A 21235-nucleotide genomic window follows, 5' to 3' on the forward strand; every position below is an offset into this window, starting at 1 on the left:
CACAAAGTTACGTGCTAACATGCTGGTCAGAAGTTTACTTTCTTTTTTTTAATGTAACATGTATGGAAGTTGAACTTTGAAAATGTGCACACTTTGGAGTTTTCATACAGGAGAGTATTTCTCCAGAAAAGATTTAAAAGCAGAGTACTATACTAACACCAGTTATTTTTACAAAATATACTATGGTACATGTACTAAAAATAAGCTCGTTTGAGGTAGTCTTCAGGTGTTTTTATGTATTAATTTTCAAAATTCTGCAACGTGCCTTTCAAACAGTAGTACAAATTAACAAAATTTTGCTCTGTATATGTGTCTGCCTCCATTAGTAAAGAGAGGTTCTGGTACCTCTGCTGATGGAAGTAATCAATGCATTTCTGCAGAAAGACTTAGTCCCCCAGTTTACATACCTTAAAGGCAGAGAAGCGAAGACCTACTTAAAGCAGAACAAAACAAATCTTGTTAACATCCTAGAAGGCTACTGTCTGGTCTCTAAACTTCCCTTTTTGGGAACAGCTGTTGGGAAGGTTATTTTATATCCACTTTCATGATTTTTTGAGGCCTGCTGATGATTTTTTGAATACATGGCGATACTGTAAACATGAAGTCTCCTCTCTACACTTTTTCCCCACTGGAAGGGAGAAGGAACTGTTTTTCGCTACTGCACCTTCAACTCAAAGAGTTTTTGCTTTTGGGAGTGTAATAAGGAAGTAGTTCTGCTCCTTGACTCCTCCCCTACCTTCACTTTGGTGGGTCATTTTCTGCTGTGAATAGCTTCAATGCCTGCCTCTGCAGCACCCTGTAGCTTCCAAAAGCAGTCACAGAATGAAGCTGACATGATTCTTGTCAGTTTCACTGCTGCCCAGAGGGTTTTTGAATAGTCAGTCTGGCCAGAGTGGTGTGTGCTTAGGGAATCTGTGAGCCATAATAAAGATGCTGGTATGGTCTGTTTGCAGACTAAGGGTATGTCTATACTACCCGCCGGATCGGTGGGCAGCAATCGATCCAGCGGGGGTCGATTTATCGCATCTAGTCTAGATGCGATAAATCGACCCCCGAGCGGTCTCCCGTCGACTCCTGTATTTCACCTCCACGGGAGGCTCAGGCAGAGTCGACGGGGAAGCGGCAGCAGTCAACTCACCGCAGGGAAGACACCGCGGTGAGTAGGTCTAAGTACATCAACTTTAGGTACGTTATTCACGTAGCTGAAGTTGGGTAACTTATCGATCATCCCCCCTTTAGTGTAGACCAGGCCTCAGTAAGACAGCACTGTGTTGGTTCACTTTTGCAAGGCTATCTTCACAACTGTAATGGTAGCTTTTTTAAAAAAAAAATCTTAAATTTAGTGGAAATTAATGGTTTAGCACCCACTCCCGCTTTGCCAGGAAAAGGTTCCCATTTAGCAATGTAGAGTAGGTGAGTGGAGTCTCCATGCCTTGTCTTAGTCCCTGATTTAGTTATGTACCAGAATACAGTACAGTGGATTGAAAACAGATATCCAAGAGGAAATTTGACTTGTTTCTTAATCCATGAGATCTCGTTGGTAAGGAACTCTGCTGCAAGGAAACTACATGCTTGTGGACAAAGTGTGGTGCTATGGTCTGGTTTGAGGTTTTGCACCTTGCAGTGATTCTGTACTAGGCAATGTTCTCTTGCCCTGTTGCACAAGCATTACTGGCTTTCAGAACTGAAACTAGGGAGATGACGCATGAGTCATTTCAGCTACCCACCTAACATCTTGTGTTTTTTTTTGTTTTTGTTTGTTTGTTTACCTTTTCCTGGCAGTAGAAGAAAATGAAACGGAGGACCAGCAGGCGGGTGTGGGACAGATAGCCGCACAGACTGGTAATGCTGAATTCCTTCATTAGTGCTTGTTTGCTGGTTTACAACAGTGTGAGATTTATTTTTTCAAAGTCTGCTCTCATCTTACTGAATTTCAACTTCAAATGCACTTCTAAAGCCCAGGGAAAAAAAATGATCCCACTTTTCAATGTCAGAAAATCAGGAATATTGCTGTTTGTAGCGTATCCAACTGAAAGGGAAGCATTAACCTTTAAAGTCCAAGATGGTTTGTCTGCAAACAAACTACCATGTGCACCTGCAAAACCCAACCCTAAGCATTCATCTTTATGAAACTGTTGTTGTCTTGGGCTAGTTATTTTATAAGTGATTTTAAGCTTAAAATGGTAATTGTTCAGTTTGTTTACCAGTCACTAACCCCCTTCATGTAAGTCAGTGGGAGATGTGTAGATAAATCCTTTTGTTTAGGTCTGAACATACATGGAATTTATTATTAATAATTGTAAAGAAGTACTGCAAGTAGGTTAATATTATGGTATCCATTCCTTGTAACAATAACGGCTTTTCCCCCTCTTGTATGATTTCTAGAATTAAAGAAATGATTTTTTATTTTTTTGTTTTGGTTTTGATTAGGGTCCTGGTCCTGCAAACAGTTATATAAATACTTATTCATGGGGATAGCCCCATTGATTTAACTGAAGTTACTCTTATAAGGCCTCCTTTCTTAAGGGTTTTCCAGGTTGATTCCTAGAATTAGAGGATTTAAAAAAAAAAAAAAGGAGTTTATAGGCAATAGTTCGAATTCTTTCTTTTTAGATTGTAAAGAATACATTTAAGGCTGTTAAGTGAAATACTTTGTCACCCAGAGTACTGTACACATCTTGTTGTTAGTGTTTGTTGCAATGCAGGTGAAACACTTTATTTAAAAATAAATAAATTTAAATGAGAGAAAGGAAGGTTTCTCTAAATCACAGGAATGAATTTATGCCTAAATTATTTGATTTTTTTTTTAACTTGAGAACTAATAACTGCCATATACATTTTCAGTTTGAAAAACAGTGGGCTGTAAAGATGAGGAATAATACGTCAGGAAATGGTCCAGTTTTCTACTATTTTTACTTTTATTTTTGTATTAACTCTGAGTTGTTAAATCTTGTTTGTGCATTTATTTTCATATTACTATTTTATCTTGTGTTCTGGTACATTCATTGTAGAATAAGATATTATTTATTTATTTATTTATTTATTTATTTGACTATCAAGAGAACTTAATGCTAGAAATTCAAAAATAACTCCAGATATATCTGATCCAGGCAGTGCGGAAAGTCCATACTATATCCACATTGCCAGAAGTTTTTATAGTAATACTTTGTATCTAAGCTCTGGCTCTAACCATTAAATGTGCTTTTTATAGAGTACCAAGTTATAAATGTAGTGCAGCTACGGCATATTAATCTTACTGCAGAGATTTAATGAGGCAGTTGTTTTGCGATGGACACTACTGGGAGCAGAAAGCGACATAGTTTTACTTTACCACTGAGCTGCAGAAATATTTCTTGCCTGGTAATAATTATAACCACATGATCTTAGTTTTCCTTTCTTTTGCCAGCACTTTTCCATGCAGAAGTGGCTTGGAAGCTAGTGAAATGTATTGGAAACTGGGCAGTTTTCATGGTAGTTTGACATTTTAGCTCTGATCAGCCATGGGTCCTTGTTGCGTAGAGAGAAATATGTAAGATGAGTTTCAAGAATACAGATAGTCTTTGCCAGTCCATTGAGATGCCTTTTAGATATTCATTACTTTTACTTGACTTTTATATGGGTTATAAAAAGTAAATGTGGTGAAACCTCATTTTTACATGGACAGAATGGAATTTCTGCTGGTTGGCCTTAAGCTGATCCCATACTTGAAATTAATTGAAGTCCATTGGTTTATTGCCGCCAACTCTTTTAAGCCAATGCAATTTTTCATTTTCCCCAAAGTTGCAGTTTTATTAGACCAAGTTATAGAAATAACATCCCTTATGAGGAGGAGGAAGAGGAGAAGGACAGAACCACCTGCCAGAGAACGTAGTAATGGGAAAATCATACTACTTTTAATTTCCACTTATAAATAATGTTAACATAATCAGTAACAGAAGACAGATCTTGATTTTTTTTATTGTGTTCATAAATTGACTTTATTTCTGTATCAAATCTAATCCTCCTTTCTATACTAGATAATTAGAAATGTAGGCTGTAAGCCATGTGCAGTTGCAGACATCGTAAAGTGCTAGTGGGGGCTAGAGCCGTGTTTGTTATAGATGGTAGTTGGGGCATGGCTGTGGAGTTTACAGAATTGACAGTACTAGTGTTTGCAAGTGTTGGGGATGGAGATGTTTGAATAGATGATTGTAGTATTTGTGGCTTTGTTAGTTGCAGATGTTAGGGTGAAGAGGGGCATTTATGGTACTTAGAGGTATTTGATACAGACTGTTTGAAAGCACGAGCCTTAATTAGGAAGAGGTAAAGATGCAACTGCATGCATATTGCATTTATGAACCAGGTTTTGTCTAGGCTCACAAGGAGCTTTTCAAATGATGAAACTAAGCATGTGTGCAGTCACTAACGAACAGCCACCTCTGGGGTGGAAGACAGCTGCTGTTACGATTTAGAAAACCATCCCACAGACTCCAAGTTATATGACCTATTTAAAAAAAATATATATATTTTGTGGTGGTGTCTCTCCAAGACAGTGAATAGGGAGGAAATGCATTCACCAACAGAGAGGCTGAGACTGCCAGAACTCATTTCACAGGAGCATCATAGGCTACAAGTGAACCTAGGTCCCAGAGGGTCCCCCTGAAGTGTTGACCTAAAAACAAATGTGCCAGGTGGCTACATTGCCAGGTGGCATGTATTCTAAAGTTGCTGCAAAAGGGAATAAGCTTGAGTGAGTCCTGTCCCTGTAGAGTTATATCTGTGAATGCAGAAGTGGAAGCAAAAACATTTTTATTACTGTTAAAATTATTTTAATTCTAATAACTAGTATCTACGTAGTAAGCTTTGACTTGAGTAATTCTTCATGTTTTTGTGTGCTAAGGTGTGTGTGTTGTGGTGTTGGATTCTTGTAAAGTGCCAGTATTCATGAACAATAGTTCTTGAATTTTTGCCCGCCTTCCCCTTTTTTTTAAAGCAAACAGGTCTGTAAACTTTATGTGCATCATTTAAATACTCATGTTAAAATTCAGACCCAGTGCCCACATTTCCCTGAGTGCTGTCAGTTTTATGAGATGAAGCTGGGAGCCTGAGCTGAACAACTAATAGTATGCAATATGCATGTGCTACCTTCCAACACGTGTTTAATGATGTTGGGGTCAGTTTGCAAGAGTTAAGACAATTATTTCTTTTCCTGAACTGCTTGTAACCTAGTGGTATTTTAACTACTCTGTTAAGCTTACTGAAGAACTTGGAAAATGTTACTGGTACACAGATTGTTTAGATCCAGATCCAGAATTTAAAAATGGCAGAAGAGCTTTCCTAGGTTCAGATGGTGTCATTTTTGGCAATGTTAGTCTGCATACTACTACTTAATTTGGAAGTAGATGCCTGAGTTAATGTTCTTATTCTAGCATCAAGAAATTTAAAATTGTAAGAATCTTGCCATGTATGTAGGTGTGGTTTAACAGAGCAAACATACCCATTCACCACACTTACTTCTTTCACTCATTTGTTGATGCTCTGTAATATACCTCCCTTTAAAAACAAACCTTGCCATTTATCCTGTCAGAGAGATTCTTCTGGCTTAGCTCATGAGCCACATAGTGTGAGGAAGCTTACTTAACGACAGGTCTGTTTCATTTCTGGTTTATGCATAAGTATCCTCTGTCGTTGGTAAATGATTTGAAGGGCAGCAGTGTTTATTGCAGGTTTCAGGGAGATGGTAAGAGCCATGACAATTGTGGCAGATGTAGGGAATGGTTGGTATTTGTGGCAACTGTACCATTGCAGGCATCTCATCATGGAGGAGTGGTGATGATGGCTTTTGTAGCAGACGGAAAAGGATTAGGTCCTAACTGTACTTCTTTCTCTGTGTTTTTATTAAGAATTCATTTTCTCAGGTGACTTATTCCAGCTGCATAAAGTGAAGCGTTCTCAAATGTCTGAAAAGCAGATGAGGCTGTCCATATGGAAAAAAGTAGTAAAATGTGTGGGTTCCTACACGCATTTGTTGTATTGTGGTTCCTGAGAAGAACAAAAGTAAACTGCCAGTTTGCTTTATTGGAGAAGACAGATTGTTTTATTTCTGTCTTTGGGGGAAACGCTTAGTAAAATGGGCAAAAAGTCAGGAATAGTTAAGGCACCACAGTGTACTCTACCTCAAAAGAAGAAAAGTCAACCTAAATTACTCTTCATTTAACCTCATTCCAGCATTAGTCATTTACAGAGCTGAGGTAGTGCAATGAATTGTATGGTTCCTACTGTGCTCAAGGGATTTGGCTGAGATCACCTGACACATTTAACTTAGAACTTGATAGTGGGATCATGCCTGCTATTTTGGGGTTAGGACTAGCTTGTCCCAGTGATCCTCAAAACACTTGTTATCCCAAACAAGAGAAAGGTGTCCTTGTGGAGTAGTTACAATTTATAACAGTTAGTTTCCAGCTTCCCGTGATCTGGCAAAACAAGGAATCCATCCAGCTTATTCTTTAGTTAAATTGTATCCAAGTTAAAGCACATACATATAACTTTAACCCAAAGCATAGTTTTTTCTGTAATATTGTTCTACATCAAGTAATAGGGTGATAGAATATTAAGACTGGCTTATGAAATACAGAACAATTTCATCAGTATGTTAATCAGTTCAGTTTATTTTAATCTTTTATTTAATTCTGGTAATTTCCTGTGAAATACTACAGTTAACTGTGAAAAGAAACTCTCCTAAACTCATTGTTTTTTTTTTTTTTTTTAATTTTCATTGAACACTGTTTAATTGTAAAGGTAATATTTCCTTTCTTATTGTGATCAAAGCCCCTGGATAAGCTGTGAAAAAATTGATAAAGTTAACACTGAAGTATGGGAGAGTTGTTTGAAAGGGGGAGAGTGCTGTTTAGTTAAGGTAGAGGGAAAATTTCTTTCATCATCAAGAATAGAAAAAAAGTTAAGGAAAGAGGTTTCCTCTGCTTATTTAGCAATAAAATGTAAAGTGTGTTTCTCCTGTGCAGCAGGCTCATGCCAAATGTATTTCTGCTTCTTGGTAACAACAAGAACCAATCTGAGTTTTAAAAGGATCTGTTCTTAAAAGCCCTGAGGTCACAGTCTTGATTTTCTTTCAGATGCTAACTGTAAACTAGAAGACAAGGCAGAAGATGGAGAGGTGATAGATTGTAAGAAAAGGCCAGAAGAAGGGGAGGAGTTAGAGGAAGAAGCTGTGCACAGCTGTGACAGCTGCCTCCAGGTGTTTGAATCACTGAGTGATATCACAGAACACAAGATTAATCAATGTCAACTGACAGGTAAACAATACTTATCGCTTTGTGGCTTATTGCACTGTTCTATTTCTGATTCCAGTTTTTTTCTTCAGATTCATCTCCCTCCCCCAAGTTGTTTTACTCCTACACTTGAATGCTTAAGCCTTAGGTGATGCCCATCATTAATTCCGTGGTAAAGTTATGCTGTGAACTGGTGCACCATAAATTTTATTCAGATTGGATAATTAATGCATTCACACCTGATTTAAACTGTGCTTTAGCTTTCAGAGGGCCTGGCTACTACTCTGTTTTCCAGACTTATAGCATACAGTTTTACATGCCTTTTGACTTAAATTAAAAAAAAATATGTCAACCGACGATGCTGGTAAACAGGTTTGACTGCAGTTGGATAATGGATGAATTCATACAATGGTGGGCTATAGATCGGGATCTTATACTTCTTTGTTCTTAGCTGTTACAACAAATGAGCAGACAGTGATCAATAAATGGAGGTTGAGGGGAATAACAGCAAATTGGTAGACTATAAATAAAAATGCAAACATTAAGTGGCAGAATTGAATGCATATTGGACACTGTTAACTTCTCACAAACACAGCTGGGTAAATGGACTTGTGACTAGCTTGAGTCATTTAATTTGTGGGCAAAGCAGCAGCAGTCTAAAGACTTGGGCCCTGTTCATCCAGTGAGATCTTCATAGGTGACACATTTGCTCCTATGGAAATCTTATTGAAGTAGTTTTGTTTTTAGGCTTACAAACTATTATGATGGATGATACACAGGTCAAAATAGACTGAATGTCAGGGGAAGGGCATTTTCTTTCCATTAAATAGTAAATTAGTTTGAACTATTAAGAGATGAAATTCAGTTGTTATACGATACAGCTATCATGGGGCAGGCTTTGCATGATTATAATTTTGTGTGTGCAGGAAGCCAGTCCCATATATTAACCGTTTTATTGAAAGTGTGTGTGTGTGTGTGTGCGTGTGTTTTCATTTACCTGTTAACCCACTGGAGTCCAAAAAGGCTTCCAGTAGTATAGACAGATAATAAATGGCACTGCAGCTGATTCAGAATGAAGTGGAGAAAGGAGACAGACGGAATAGGGAGTAGGCGGAAGCAGAAGAAATGTCAAGGGAAGAAACTGAATTTGTTGAAGGATTTTAATCCCAAACCTAGGTTGTGGAGGATGAAACTATGATGGAATGTGGAAGTATTTGTAATATCAGGAGATATGTTTTATCTTTTCTCTCTCTTTCCTTGCCATTTCTTGTTTAAATATTGTTCTGTCTTAAATTTAGGCGATTCAGTCCTTTCCTAATCACACCTGCAAGTTCTTAGTACTTGAATTGGCCCGACTTGAGGCAATGTCTCCTGTCTGTGACTGGTGAGGCACTGTTTCTGGCCGAATGGCTTTTCTCTATTTTATCTTATTCTGGTGTATTATTATTTTTCTGTCTCCTCCTCTTTTGTTACCTCTTCTGTTCTATCTTCTTTTGCCCTTCCTCACTCTTACTGGTTTTCCCCAGTCCCGCAACAAAAATTTCCTCCTCCATGCCCCCTTTCCTGCCTCAAATCCCCCTTATTCTTACCCTGCTTTCCCGCTTATTCTGGTGCCTGCCCTACCCCTTTCTTGCTTCTTTTCCCCAATTCGTTCTCTATCCCATGCAGTCCTGTGATTTCTCCCATGCAATAGGTTTTCTGCTCACATTGCAAGCAGCATGAACTGAACAGTGCTTCCACACCATAGCTGGGGAAGTGAAAAAGTCCTCAAGCACTGCTCCTGGTCTACATCACCTTTGGCCTTGCTAAAAGGCAAATGGTGCCATGCTAAATGAGGGCTAGAGTGAGTTTGCTGCATGAGTCAATTTGAAAGAAAAAAAGTTTGTTTTTGAAGGGAGGTATTTAAGCCCATTTAAGAAAAAAAACTCCAAACTATATCACTCTTGCAAGAAAATGGATGGTTGTTAATGGGTTGCAGCAAGAGGATTCAAAATAACAAAATCCTTTTGTCTGCTTTTGCTCATAGGGTGCCAGGTAGGCAAAGAAGCCAACCCTCCTTTGTATAAAATTACCAATGATCTGCATGTATATATTTATAAGAGAGTAAAAATGGAGGAAATGACCAGTATAGTGGAAGAGGTTCCCATTCCTTGGCTCTTCAGAAAACTCCTAAAAATAAATTAAAGAAGTTCTTGTTAATAGGAATTGTGTGCCTGGGCCAAGAATAGTATAGATGTTATAGAACTAGGGCATGAAATGTATTGACTCTTGTGTTTTGTGCTCATTTCTACTATATTTGTTAGAAACTGTTATTGGACAAGTACCTCTGTAATAAAAGCAATAGTAATAATGCACATGAAATAAATGGTGTTTGTTTTTAGCATCTGTAGAGTTCTACCCAACTCACAATTAAATTAGTGGAAAAACTCTGTGACCAATGTCAGTGGGTGCAGGGTCAGGATCAAAGCTTCATTACAAAAATATAACCACGTTTGAGTTTTTTGAGCAGCCCCCGTTCTTCCTAACCAATAGCATCTATTTCTATCTCTGCTTGTCGTCTTTTTCAAGAAAGTCTATGAAACTAGTAGGCACTGAGGAGCTGTATAGACCCTTTTACAAGCAGTTTGTCCATAGTGTTCAAACTTGGGTGTCTCAAGTTAAGCTCCTAAATCCAAATTCTGTTTCCTACATCAGTATTTCTTGTGTTTCAAAAGTGCCTGAGCACCTGCAACTTGCATGGATTTCAGTGATCTTTGGAGGTGCTCTTGTAGTGGACATGGAGCTACTTTTTAATAGTTTATAAATACTGTATTTTGACCCTGTTCAGATGGTTGATGTGGGACTATACTGGGTTAAATCAACAGGGTTGTTGGGGAAACAGGCAGGAAGGCAAAACAGTGACTCTTGTATGAGAGACACCTCTTAGCAGAGCCTTTGTTGTTTGTTATAGGGTAATGGGAGAGCCATTGTCCCAAGGAGATTAGCTCACCCTCCTGTTGAGCCTACCAAACTGATAGCACTCCAGGTCATTCTGATTTCAGTTCTTATATCTATATTTAAGCTTGTAACTTGAGGCACCCAAGTCAGAAAATTTTGGCTTTCTTCTACTGAGACTGCTATGCCAGTCTGGATGAACACAATAAACTTGCTTTGTCAAATCTCCTTTCTGTTCTCTTCTCCAGAAATAGAAGTAGGACTGAGGCTAGTGATTCTTGGAGGAGTATCAGTTTTACTTTGCAGGCTCAATCTTGAGTATCCTGAATTGCTGTTTTGTCACTAAGTTATGTAAGGAAGGGAAGAGAAGCTATCCACAATTGGTTCTTTCCATCCAACAGATTGTTGGTGGGGTTGAATTCTACGCTTGCTTTCTGGAGGAGGTGATAGTTGCTCTTTTATCCTAATGTGTATGCTGTGATCTTTTCAATTTGGGCCTGATTCCAATGCCACTGAAGTCAGTGGAAAGACTCCAGTTGACTTCAGTGGGTGATGGATCAGGCCCTTTACGAGACATGCAGTAGTATTTTTTTTCCTATCATAATTTTTTTTGTGCTGACATTTTATATGAAAAAAGCCGATGTTTTATTCACGTTAATTGTTCACACCTAAAACGTTCTTGGAATATAGATAATGGATTAAGGGAAAAAAGACAGAATTTTTCACGCTATGTATTCACCAGTATGTAAGACACTGAACTACGTTAACTTAGTCTCCTGAAAATATGAGTTATAAAGGTATAGTATTAATAGAGAAGTTCTCCTGATCTTAACGGTCTTCACTTTGTTCTTCTCACAAGGTTGTGTTTTTAATAACTCATGGATCACTTGCAAGCTGTCATTCTCTGAGTAAAGCTGTGATATCAGACAAAGAATCCTGGTAGCATTGTCGTTGATTATGAGGTGATTCTTTAGGTGTGTTTGTGTGGAGCCCCCTGTAAGGTGCAAATGTGCCTCGTGTACATGAGATAGGATTTTTTGAATACCAGTGTCCAAGATCACACATGCATCATGTTTCCATGCAGGGCCAAAATGGATGGGGCAGCCACAGCCCTCCCTCAGTTCCCTCTTAATGCCCGAGCAGGGAGATGGAACCCAGCCAGTGTCTGCCCCACAATTCTCTTCAGAAACCCTACATTGGTTCCTTTAAATCTCTTCCAACCTATTTGGTGAAGATCTCTTACCACCAAACTGATCAGTTCCCCAGTACAATGACCTGTACAGTGGGATAAGGCACTTTGAGCCAGTCGCCACAATTTACATCAGAATCCAATTCCTCAGGGTTCAAACTATGCCTGTCTTGTGATGGAACTATTTTTGTCAAGGGTGGATACAGCCTAGAGAACCACATCCCAAATAAGTTTTCTGTGTGGTAAGTCCTTCTCCACCAGGACCCACAGAGGAACACTCAGCTCAGCTCTTCTTGGGCAATCCATGTGGATGACTTTTGGACTCAAAAGTAAGGAGTACAGTAAGGCTGGATAAACTAGTGTTAGCTGGCACTCCCTTGGGCACTCTTCACTCTGGGATTGGGCACTGGAAAGAAGTGAAGGAGGATGCATGTAGAGTAGGCACCAGTGATGTAGGCCCCAACCACCTTAACATCAGTAAAGGCCGCTGTGTGCAAGACCTTGATGCCTATTGTCTGAGCACTGAGTCCCTCAGCACTGAGAGTCACAGAATGAGAAGCCTGACACCAGTCCAAGGGCTTCATGTATACTATAGAGATATGCATATCACTGCTGAACATGTTCCTGGTATTGAAGAGCTGCCTGTCACCCACTGGGCTATTGGATATTGTGTCATTTGGGGGAGAGAGAGAGAGAGAGCGCACAAGCATGAGCATCTGGTGGTTAGAGCTCTTACCCAGGATGTGGGAGATCCAAAATCTAGACCCCCTACTCCAGTGACTCTTAAATTATTTATTCACTGTGGAACAACTTCCACAGGAAAGACTCAAGGAGGCTCACATCAGAATATCCTATAGCCCAGTGGTTAGAGCACTTACCTGAGAGGTAGCAGATCCCTGTTTAAGATGCTTCTCCATCTTTGGTGGACCAGGGTCTGCCACATCCCAGGTGAATAGCCTAACCATGAGCCTAAAAGTTATGAGAGAGCTCCTCCTCTGCCTCCCTCCCCTGCAGTTTCTTGCTAAAACCTCATAATTCCAGGAGTGGTTTTGCAGATGAGAATTGCTAGCAGAGAGAGGTGCCTCCCTGCAGCCTGGACGTAGGTGTTTATCTCTGAGAGGGGCAGGGTTTAGCACACACCCCTTTAATTGGCATCGCCCATTGGCTGGCTTAGGCAGCGCCATGCCTAGCATGCTGGCTTCGTGAATCAGAGTCTAAGGCTGTGTCTACGTTGCCACTTTCAGCGCTGTAACGTGGGCAGTGTAGACATACCCTTGGGAACCTAGACTCCTGTACAATGAATGAGGAAAGAAGGATCCCTTAGGGTATGTCTACACTGCTCACGTTACAGCGTGGCCGTGGCAGCGCTGTGACATGGGCAGTGTATACATGCTTTATCGCGAGGGGAGAACTCTCCTGGAGATAATTTTTAAAAAACCACCCCAAACGAGCAGTGGTAGCTTTATTGCTGGGAGCGCAGCGCTAAAGCTTTTGTCGCTCTGAGGGTGTTTTTTCACACCCCTGAACGACTAAAGTTTTAGCGCTGAAAATGGTGGTGTAGACACAGCCTAACTCAGGCTTTGTGAATCACAGTGATTTTCTAGGCACCTAAATGTTAGGCACTGTGATGCTCAGCACGCTTGAAATATGCCCTCTTCCTATTAACTCAGCTAGGCCTCCTAGTGAACTACGAAAAATCATCTTGGATCCTATTACTGATGATAGAGCTCATAGGAGCTCTGTTCTGTGAGAGTGTACCTCCCTGAAAACAGGTTCCTGATGCACAGGATAGAATCAAACCTGATTATGATGGAATGGATGCATGTGGAGCAGCTAGTTGTATGATGATGTTGCAGCCACTCCAGCTCTGGCTCAGGTCAGTCTGTTCCGCAACAAAACTATGTTTGAGTTTCGAAGAGGATTCGAGCAGATGATGGAGGGAAGGCAAGAGGAGGCTGAAGGGAAAAGTCAAGGCTTGCAGATGAAAGCTGGACTGGTGAATTCTGAGGATAAACTGCTGGGTGGGGACAATGGCCAGTGGAAGCATGTGACTACAAGAACCAGGCTGAGGAAAAGACCAGCTAGTGAAGGAGAAATAGAGTTCATGAACAGGTTTGCTGAGTTGGAGAATGAAGAAGGGGTGCAACAGGCAGTAACTGAAGGTGGGAAGGCCAGGAAGAAGAGAAGAGCGGCAAGTCCTATAAGAAACGCGGAGTTCAGAGTCCCAGCAGGACACGTGACGACTTGCCAAAGATTGCAAAAGGGAATGAAAGACAAGAGGACTCGCAGCCGGAAAGAATAGGAGGAAGGCCAGAGAATCACACCATCATCAGGAAAAGGCAGATCTGTGTGGTTGGAGACTCCCTACTAGACAGGCCTGTCATCAGAGCTAATTTGGAGAACAGAAGAGTGTGATGTCTATTGGGAGCTAAGATATGTGATGTGGATCTGAGGCTGAAGAAAATTCTAATGGGAGCAGGAAAGAATCCACTGTTTGTCCTTCATGTGGGAACAAGTGATACAGCTAGATTCTCACTGGAACATATCAAGGGAGACTATGCCAAGCTAGAGAAGATGCTTAAGAAATTGGAGGCTCAGGTGATCTTCAGTGGGATGAGAGGAGGAGAATTAAGGTTATGACAAGATTATGATACTCAACAGATGGCTCAGGCAGTGGTGCTATAAGGAGGGCTTTGGGATGTTTGACTACTCAGAGGCATTCATGGACAGAGGACCATTCTCATGGGATGGACTCCACCTGAGAAGGGAGGAAAATAGACTTCTGGAATGGAGGCTGGCACAACTCATTAAAAGAGCTTTAAACTAGAAACTTGGAGGAGACAGTTGGGAGATGCTCATATAATCTCCGCACCAGATTTTTAACACTGAGAGGGAGGAAAATCAAGTCAAAAAGGATACAGCAATGGGGAAAGGAGCAGCAGTGGGTAGAAGAATGGACATTTAAAAGGAATGGTGGTGCTGATACCAATGATGCTAACAGTCAGGTAGGTGATATTGGCAATAGAATGACTGTATCCACTTGGGCGAGGAATGTGGGAGAAGCCAAGCAGCAACACTTAAGATGTTTGTACACCAATGCAAGAAGTAACAAAATGGAGGAACTAGAACTACTTGTGCAGGAAATGAAACCAGATATTATAGGGATAACAGAAACAAGATGGAATAGTAGTCATGACTGGAGTACAGGTGTTTGAAGGGTATGTGCTGTTCAGGAAAGACTGAAATAAAGGCAAAGGTGGTGGAGTAACACTGTATATTGATTACGAGGTAGATAGTAAAGAAATTAGAAGTGATGGAATAGATAAGACAGAGTCTGTTTGAGCCAAAATCACTTTGGGGAAGAAGCTACTAGAGATTTATCTTGGGAGAGTGCTTGGGGTATGCTGCAGACCCCCAGGATCCGATTTGGGTAAGCATAGAGACCTCTTTAATGTTTTTAATGAAATAAATACTACTGGCAATTGTGTGATTATGGGAGCCATTAGCTTTCCAGGTATAGATTGGAGGACAAGTGCTACTAAGAATACAGTAAAAGCTTTGTTAATCGGCAGGTTTGGGAAATCCGGGGTGCCAGTTAGTAAAAAATTCAGGTTAACTAAGAGTTATACTTACCAATGGAATGCCAATTTTCAAAGAATTAGAATACAATAAAATGAATAAAGTATAAAATAGTATACAGATACTCACCAATCTAGTATTAGTACTGCATTGCAGAGTGGTTGGTTTATTGAAGCATTTAGGAGTATACAAGTAAAGTTTTCTATACAGTAGGTTATTTTATGACACTGTATATCACTATAGGCAGTGCATAGCGTACACCCAGATCACTAAAAATACATTTAACACAAAAACTATACTGAACATAATTTAATCTTTCTTTGATGATTCAGAAGACACTTCAGGATCTTGCAGTTCCTCAGGGTCATTATTATCAACATCAATTATCATTGTAGATGTAGAAGGTGTAGGAGATTGGGCTGAATCTGTACTGATCCTATGACACACCCTGGAAGCTGCTTTTTTGAATGAATTCCTGGTATTAGCTTGCTTGCTTGTCTTCTGCCTCTTTTGCATAAAAGTAGAGTGCAGAATGTGCAATTGCATAACCTCCTGGGCAGTATAACATGGCTGCCTTTTTGCAAATTTAACTATTACGTCAAAAGCTGAAGCAGCTTTTCCCCGTGTTATTTTGTCCTCTTCACTAAAATCATCTCCTTCACTGCCTTTATCAGTGTGCTTTGACTTTTCAGGATTCAAAACATTCTCTATTATTTCTGCATCAGTAACAGTATGAGTATGTGTCACTTCAATCTCCTTGTCAGCTTCAACCCATTCTTCTATCTCACTTTCATGAAGTTTGCTGATTGGGTGTGAAGGAGTATCCTTCACCATCTGATCATTTCAATGAAAACGATTAATATAAAATACTGTCTAGCTGTTCTAATTTAGGCATATGCAGAGTATGGCATTGATCAACAGCTTTATTTGGCTCACAACTAGCAAAAAATTGAGCAATTGTCCTTTCTGAGCCTTTATGCTGTATATCATGGGCGAGCCAACATTGTACTCTTGAATCAAAACATTCCTATTCTTGCCTTTTTCAAGATGTTTACAAGTATCTATTTTCTGTTTTAATGTCAACACAAGTCTCACGCTTCTTTCCTTTGCTTTTTGCTGGTATTTTGAATGCCATAATGGTAGGGTGGCGTTGATATTTTACGACAAACACAGGACAATACACCAAGTAATAAACCAACTGATCACAATGGCAGATATAAATAGAAAGAACAGCATTTGGCTCTTCTTGGTTAACTCGAGCATAGTCCGACTGCTCTTGGAAATACTCTGGTCCCAAATAGCATTGGCATCGATTCTGGTTAGCTTTGGCATTGGTCCCAGTTACTAGATTGAAGATGTGCTGGTTTCTAGAGCTTTCTGGTTTGTAAAGTGCTGAATTACACCTCTCTTACTGTAGTAGGGCCCAGATTTTCCTGGATGTGATAGCTGACGGATTTCTTCACCAAATAGTCACTTAACCAACAAGATGTGATGCCATTTTTGATTCGGTATTTATGAGTAGTGAGGACTTCGTAAAAGAACTGGTTGTAGGGGACAACCTTGGTACGTGTGATCATGATCTAATTCAGTTTAAACTAAATGGAAGACTAAACAAAAATAGATCTGCAACTAGGGTCCTTTCAAAAGGGCTAACTTTAAAATGTTCAGGGAATTCGTTAGGGAAGGCTGACTGGACCAAAGAACTCAAGGATCTGAATGTGTGAAGGCTTGGAATTAGTTTTTGCAACTTGGAATTAAAGTATCTGAAGCCTGCATCCCAAGCAAGGGGAAAAATTCATAGGGAAGGTTTGCAGACCAAGCTGGATGAGCAACCATTTCAAACAGGTGATTAAGAGACAGCAGAAAGCCTACAAGCAATGGAAGATGGGATGGATCAGCAAGGAAAGCTACCTCTTGGAGGTCAGAAAGTGTAGGGATAAAGTGAGATCTGCCAAAAGCCAAGTAGAGTTGGACCTTGCAAAGGGAATTAAAATATAATAAAACATTCTATAGCCATATAAATAAAAAGAAAACAAGAAGTGGGACTGCTAACCACTGAGGATGGGATAGAGATAATCTGTGCATGGTCCCACACCTAAACAAATACTTTGTCTTAGTTTTTAATAAGGCTAATGAAGAGCTTAGAGATAGTGGCAGGGTGGCTAATGGGAATGATATGGAGGTAGAAATTACCATATCTGAGGAGGAGGTCAAACTCAAACAGTTTAATGGCACTAAATCAGGGGGCCCAGATAATCTCCAGCCAAGAATATTAAAGAAACTGGCATATGAAATTACAAGCCCAGTAGTAAGGATTTTTAATGAATCTGTAAACTCTGGGATTGTACCGTATGACTGGAGAATTGCTAATATAGTTCCTATTTTTGAGGAAGGGGGAATAAAGTGATCCAGGAAACTACAGGCCTGTTAGTTTGACCTCACTTGTTTGCAAGGTCTTGGAAAAATTTTGAAAGGGAAAGGAGTTAAGGACATAGAGCTAATTGAGATAAAATACAACATAGTTTTTCAAAAGATAGATCATGCCAGATCAACCCAATCTCCTTCGTTGAGAAGATTACTGTTTTTTTAGACAAAGGAAATGCAATAGATCTAATCTACCTAGATTTCAGTAAGGCATTTGATACAGTTCCATATGGGAAATTATTACTTAAATTGGAGAAGATGGGGATTAATATGAGAATTGAAAGATGGATAAGGAACTGGTTAAAGGGAAGACTACAGTGGGTCATACTGAAAGGTGAAATGTCAGGCTGGAGGGAGATTATTAGTGGAAATCCTCAGGGATTGGTCTTTGGACAAATCTTATTTAACATTTTTATTACTGACCTTGGCACAAAAAGTGAGTGTGTGCTAATAAAATTTGCTGCTGATAAAGTTGGGAGGTACTGCGAATATGGTAGAGGACTGAAATATCATATAAGATAATTTGGACTACTTTGTAAAATGTAGTAATAGAAATGGGATGAAATTTAATAGTGCAAAGTGCAAGGTCATGCATTTAGGGACTAACGGCAAGAATTTTTGCTATAAGTTGGGGACGTATCCGTTGGAAGTGATGGAGGAGAAGAAGGATCTGGGTGTATTGGTTGATCGTAGGATGCCTATGAGCCACCAATGTGATGTGGCTGCGAAAAAGACTAATGCAGTCCTAGGATGCATCAGGCGAGGTATTTCCAGTAGAGACAGGGAAGTGTTAGTAGCATTATACAAGGTACTGGTGAGATATCGTCTGGAATACTGTGTTCAGTTCTGGTCTCCCATTTTTAAGAAAGATTAATTCAAACTGGAACAGGTGCAGAGAAGGGCTGCTAGGATGATCTGAGGAATGGAAAACTTACCTTTTGAGAGGCAACTCAAAGAACTTGGCTTGTTTAGCTTAACCAAAAGAAGGCTGAGAGGAAATAGGATTGCTCTCTATAAAAACATCAAAGGGATAAATACCAGGGAGGGAGAAGAGTTATTTAAATTAAGCGCCAATGTGGATAAAAGAACAAATGTGTATAAACTGGCCATCAACAAGTTTAGGCTTGAAATTCGATGAAGGTTTGTATTAGAGGAGTGAAGTTCTGCATCAACCTTCCAAGGGGAGCAGTGGGGGAAAAAACCTAACTGCCTTCAAGACTGAGCTTGATAAATTTATGGAGAGGATGATATAATGAGATTGCCTACAGTGGCATGTAGGCAATCTGCGACTAATAACAGCAAATATCTCAAATCGCTGGATGGGCACTAGATGGGGAGGGCTTTGAGTTACTACAGAGCCTTCAAAGTACTACAGTTGTCTGGTTGGTGGGTGTTGCCCACAGGCTCAGGGTCCAACTGATTGCCATATCTGGGATTGGGAAGGAATTTTCCCCTGGGTCAGACTGGCAGAGACCCTGGGTTTTTTTGTCTTCCTCTGCAGCATGGGGCACTTGCAGTTTTAAACTTGTAAATGGTGGATTCTCTGTAACCTGAAATCTTTTAAATCATGATTTGAGGACTTCAGTAAATCAGCCAGAGGTTATGGATCTATTACAGGAGTGAGTGGGTGAGGTTCTTTGGCCTGCAATATGTAGGAGATCAGATTAGATGATCATGAAAGTCCCTTCTGGCAATAAAGTCTCAGAAGGTGATGGTTTCACTTTCATTTGTTACAAAACTGAGTTGGTGGAAAGAATCTGGAAACATGCATAAAGGGATACCATTCTCTAGTCCTTCCCCACCAAAGACTTTAATCATAGATACATCATGTAGGGAAGCCCATTTGGACCACCTACAAATGCAAGAGACTTGGTCCCCAGAGGATATGGGGCTCCACATCAATGTCCTGGAGCTCAGAGACATCAGGCTAGCCTGTGTGGTCTTCCTCCTGTTCTTCAAAACTCCACAATGTAGATCTTGGTAGATAAAATCTCTGTGATGCACTAGATAAACAGATAAGGAGGCACATGCTCATCTTCCCTCTGCCTGGAAACCATCAAGCTCTGGATGTGATGTCATTGAGGTGGAATAATCCCCACAGCTCTTCATTCCTGGGTGTCAGCAACAACCTGGTAGACTTGCTGAGCAGACAGTTGGTCACCACTCGAGTGATTGCTGTATACTGTCCATCATAGAGACAGTATTCCTCCATTGCTGGGCCCTGCTTGCCACTAATGTTAATGTCAAGTTGTAGAACTCTTATTCTAGAGTGGGTATGAGTCTGGGTCATAATCAGATGCCTTCCTTCTGCAGTGGTCCTAAAGCCTTCATGTATGTCCTTTCACAGAACCTCCTGGTCCCGTCAAAGGTGACAAAGCCACTATCACTCTCATAGCTCCATACTAGCTGAGGCAGGTTTGGCTGGTAGACCTACTACAAATGTCCATCCAGTCTCTAGTCCAACTTCCAGACTGCCCAGACATGATCTCTCAACAGTGTGTCCAGATATGGCATCCAGACATGAAGTTGGTGCACGTGATGGCATGGCTGTTGGCTGGTTGAATACTGTAGACAGAGACTACTCCCTACAGGTCCAGAAAATCCTGATACAGAGCAGGAAAATATCTTCAGAAGAATGTATTTGCCTCAGTGGAAAAGGTTCTCAACATGGACAGCCCAAAATGGTCTAGACCTGGTCAGAGCCTTGGTAACTTTGATTCTCAACTACGTATGGCATTTAAAACAGAATGGCCTCTCATTAAATTTTATTAAGGTCCACTACTCATCGGTTTCAGCTTGCGTTCTGCCTGTACAGTCATGTTTTAGTCTTCTCACCCAGCAGTATTGAAATTTCTCAAAGGGCTACTACACACTTACCCACCAGTCACAATGTACTACCTGGGACCTCAGCCTAGTCTTTCTGAGACTTATGCTCCATTTGAACCTCTGTCAAACTACTCCCTGAACCATCTCACCATTAAGACAGTTTTCCTAGTGGCAATTGCTTCAAGCACTTATGGTCAAGCCTCCCTATACAACATTCCATAGGGAAAGGTGGTGTTGTGACATCACCCTGAAGTTCATTCTAGAGGTGGTTTTGGAATTTCATCTAAACCAGCCAGCCAGCCTGCCTATCTCCTTCCCAAAGCCAGAAGAAAAGAAATCACATACTAGATGTATTCAGGACTTTGTTTTATTGCATTGATGGAACCAGATTGTTCATACTGTTGTCCCAATCTATTTATAGTCCTTTCCAGGCATTCTGAAGTGAAAGCCATCTCCTCCGAGGATATTGAAATTTGGTAAGACGGTGTATCTTTGTGTTATTTGGCTGGTGCATTTCTCCCTTGAACATCAAGACTCACTTCACCACAGTTCAAATGACCTTATCTACCTGCGTCAGAAACGTGCCAATTTCTGAGATTTGCAAGGCAGCAGTGTGGAATAACCAACTGACTTTTGTCAGTGATACATTGTACTTAGCTGGCAGAGCTGATGCCGAATTCAGGAGATCAATACTACAATCAGTGTTTGACTGATGAAGCTAGAACTCCTTATTCCCATCATCCTGACAGGATGCTGCTTGCCAGTCACCTGCAGTGGGATTCACACAGATGCGTACTTGATTAACTGTTCTTGTTGTTGTGTCAACGGTTCTTCAGAATGTTAGCATGGATCCCACGACCTGCCCTCCATCCACAGTTTTTGAAGATCCTAGCTATTGGGCTTTGTATTACAAGGGAACTGAAGGAGGGTTTTAGCATCTCTTCCCTCTGTGCCCTCATAAGAGAGTACAAGGAGGCACAGGGTACATATATAGCCCCAATGGACACAGCTAGTT

At 40.4% G+C, this 21235-nt stretch overlaps 1 protein-coding gene across 6 annotated transcripts in view; it reads left to right on the top strand.

Moving 5' to 3' along the window:
• Positions 1-21235, top strand: part of ZNF521 (zinc finger protein 521) — a 269241-nt gene that overhangs the window by 16142 nt on the left and 231864 nt on the right. For 3 of the 6 annotated variants that reach the window (XM_073331350.2, XM_073331353.2, XM_078851539.1), the window contains 2 exons: positions 1783-1842; positions 7113-7292. The exons of 1 other annotated variant lie outside the window; for it this stretch is intronic. In XM_073331350.2, the coding sequence (XP_073187451.1) occupies positions 1783-1842; positions 7113-7292 (240 nt within the window). The remainder of the gene's footprint in view (positions 1-1782; positions 1843-7112; positions 7293-21235) is intronic. 2 more of the 6 variants (XM_073331351.2, XM_073331352.2) reach the window with 2 other exon arrangements.

This window comes from Lepidochelys kempii, chromosome 2 (assembly GCF_965140285.1).
Source record: "Lepidochelys kempii isolate rLepKem1 chromosome 2, rLepKem1.hap1, whole genome shotgun sequence".
NCBI classification, from domain to species: Eukaryota; Metazoa; Chordata; order Testudines; family Cheloniidae; genus Lepidochelys; species Lepidochelys kempii.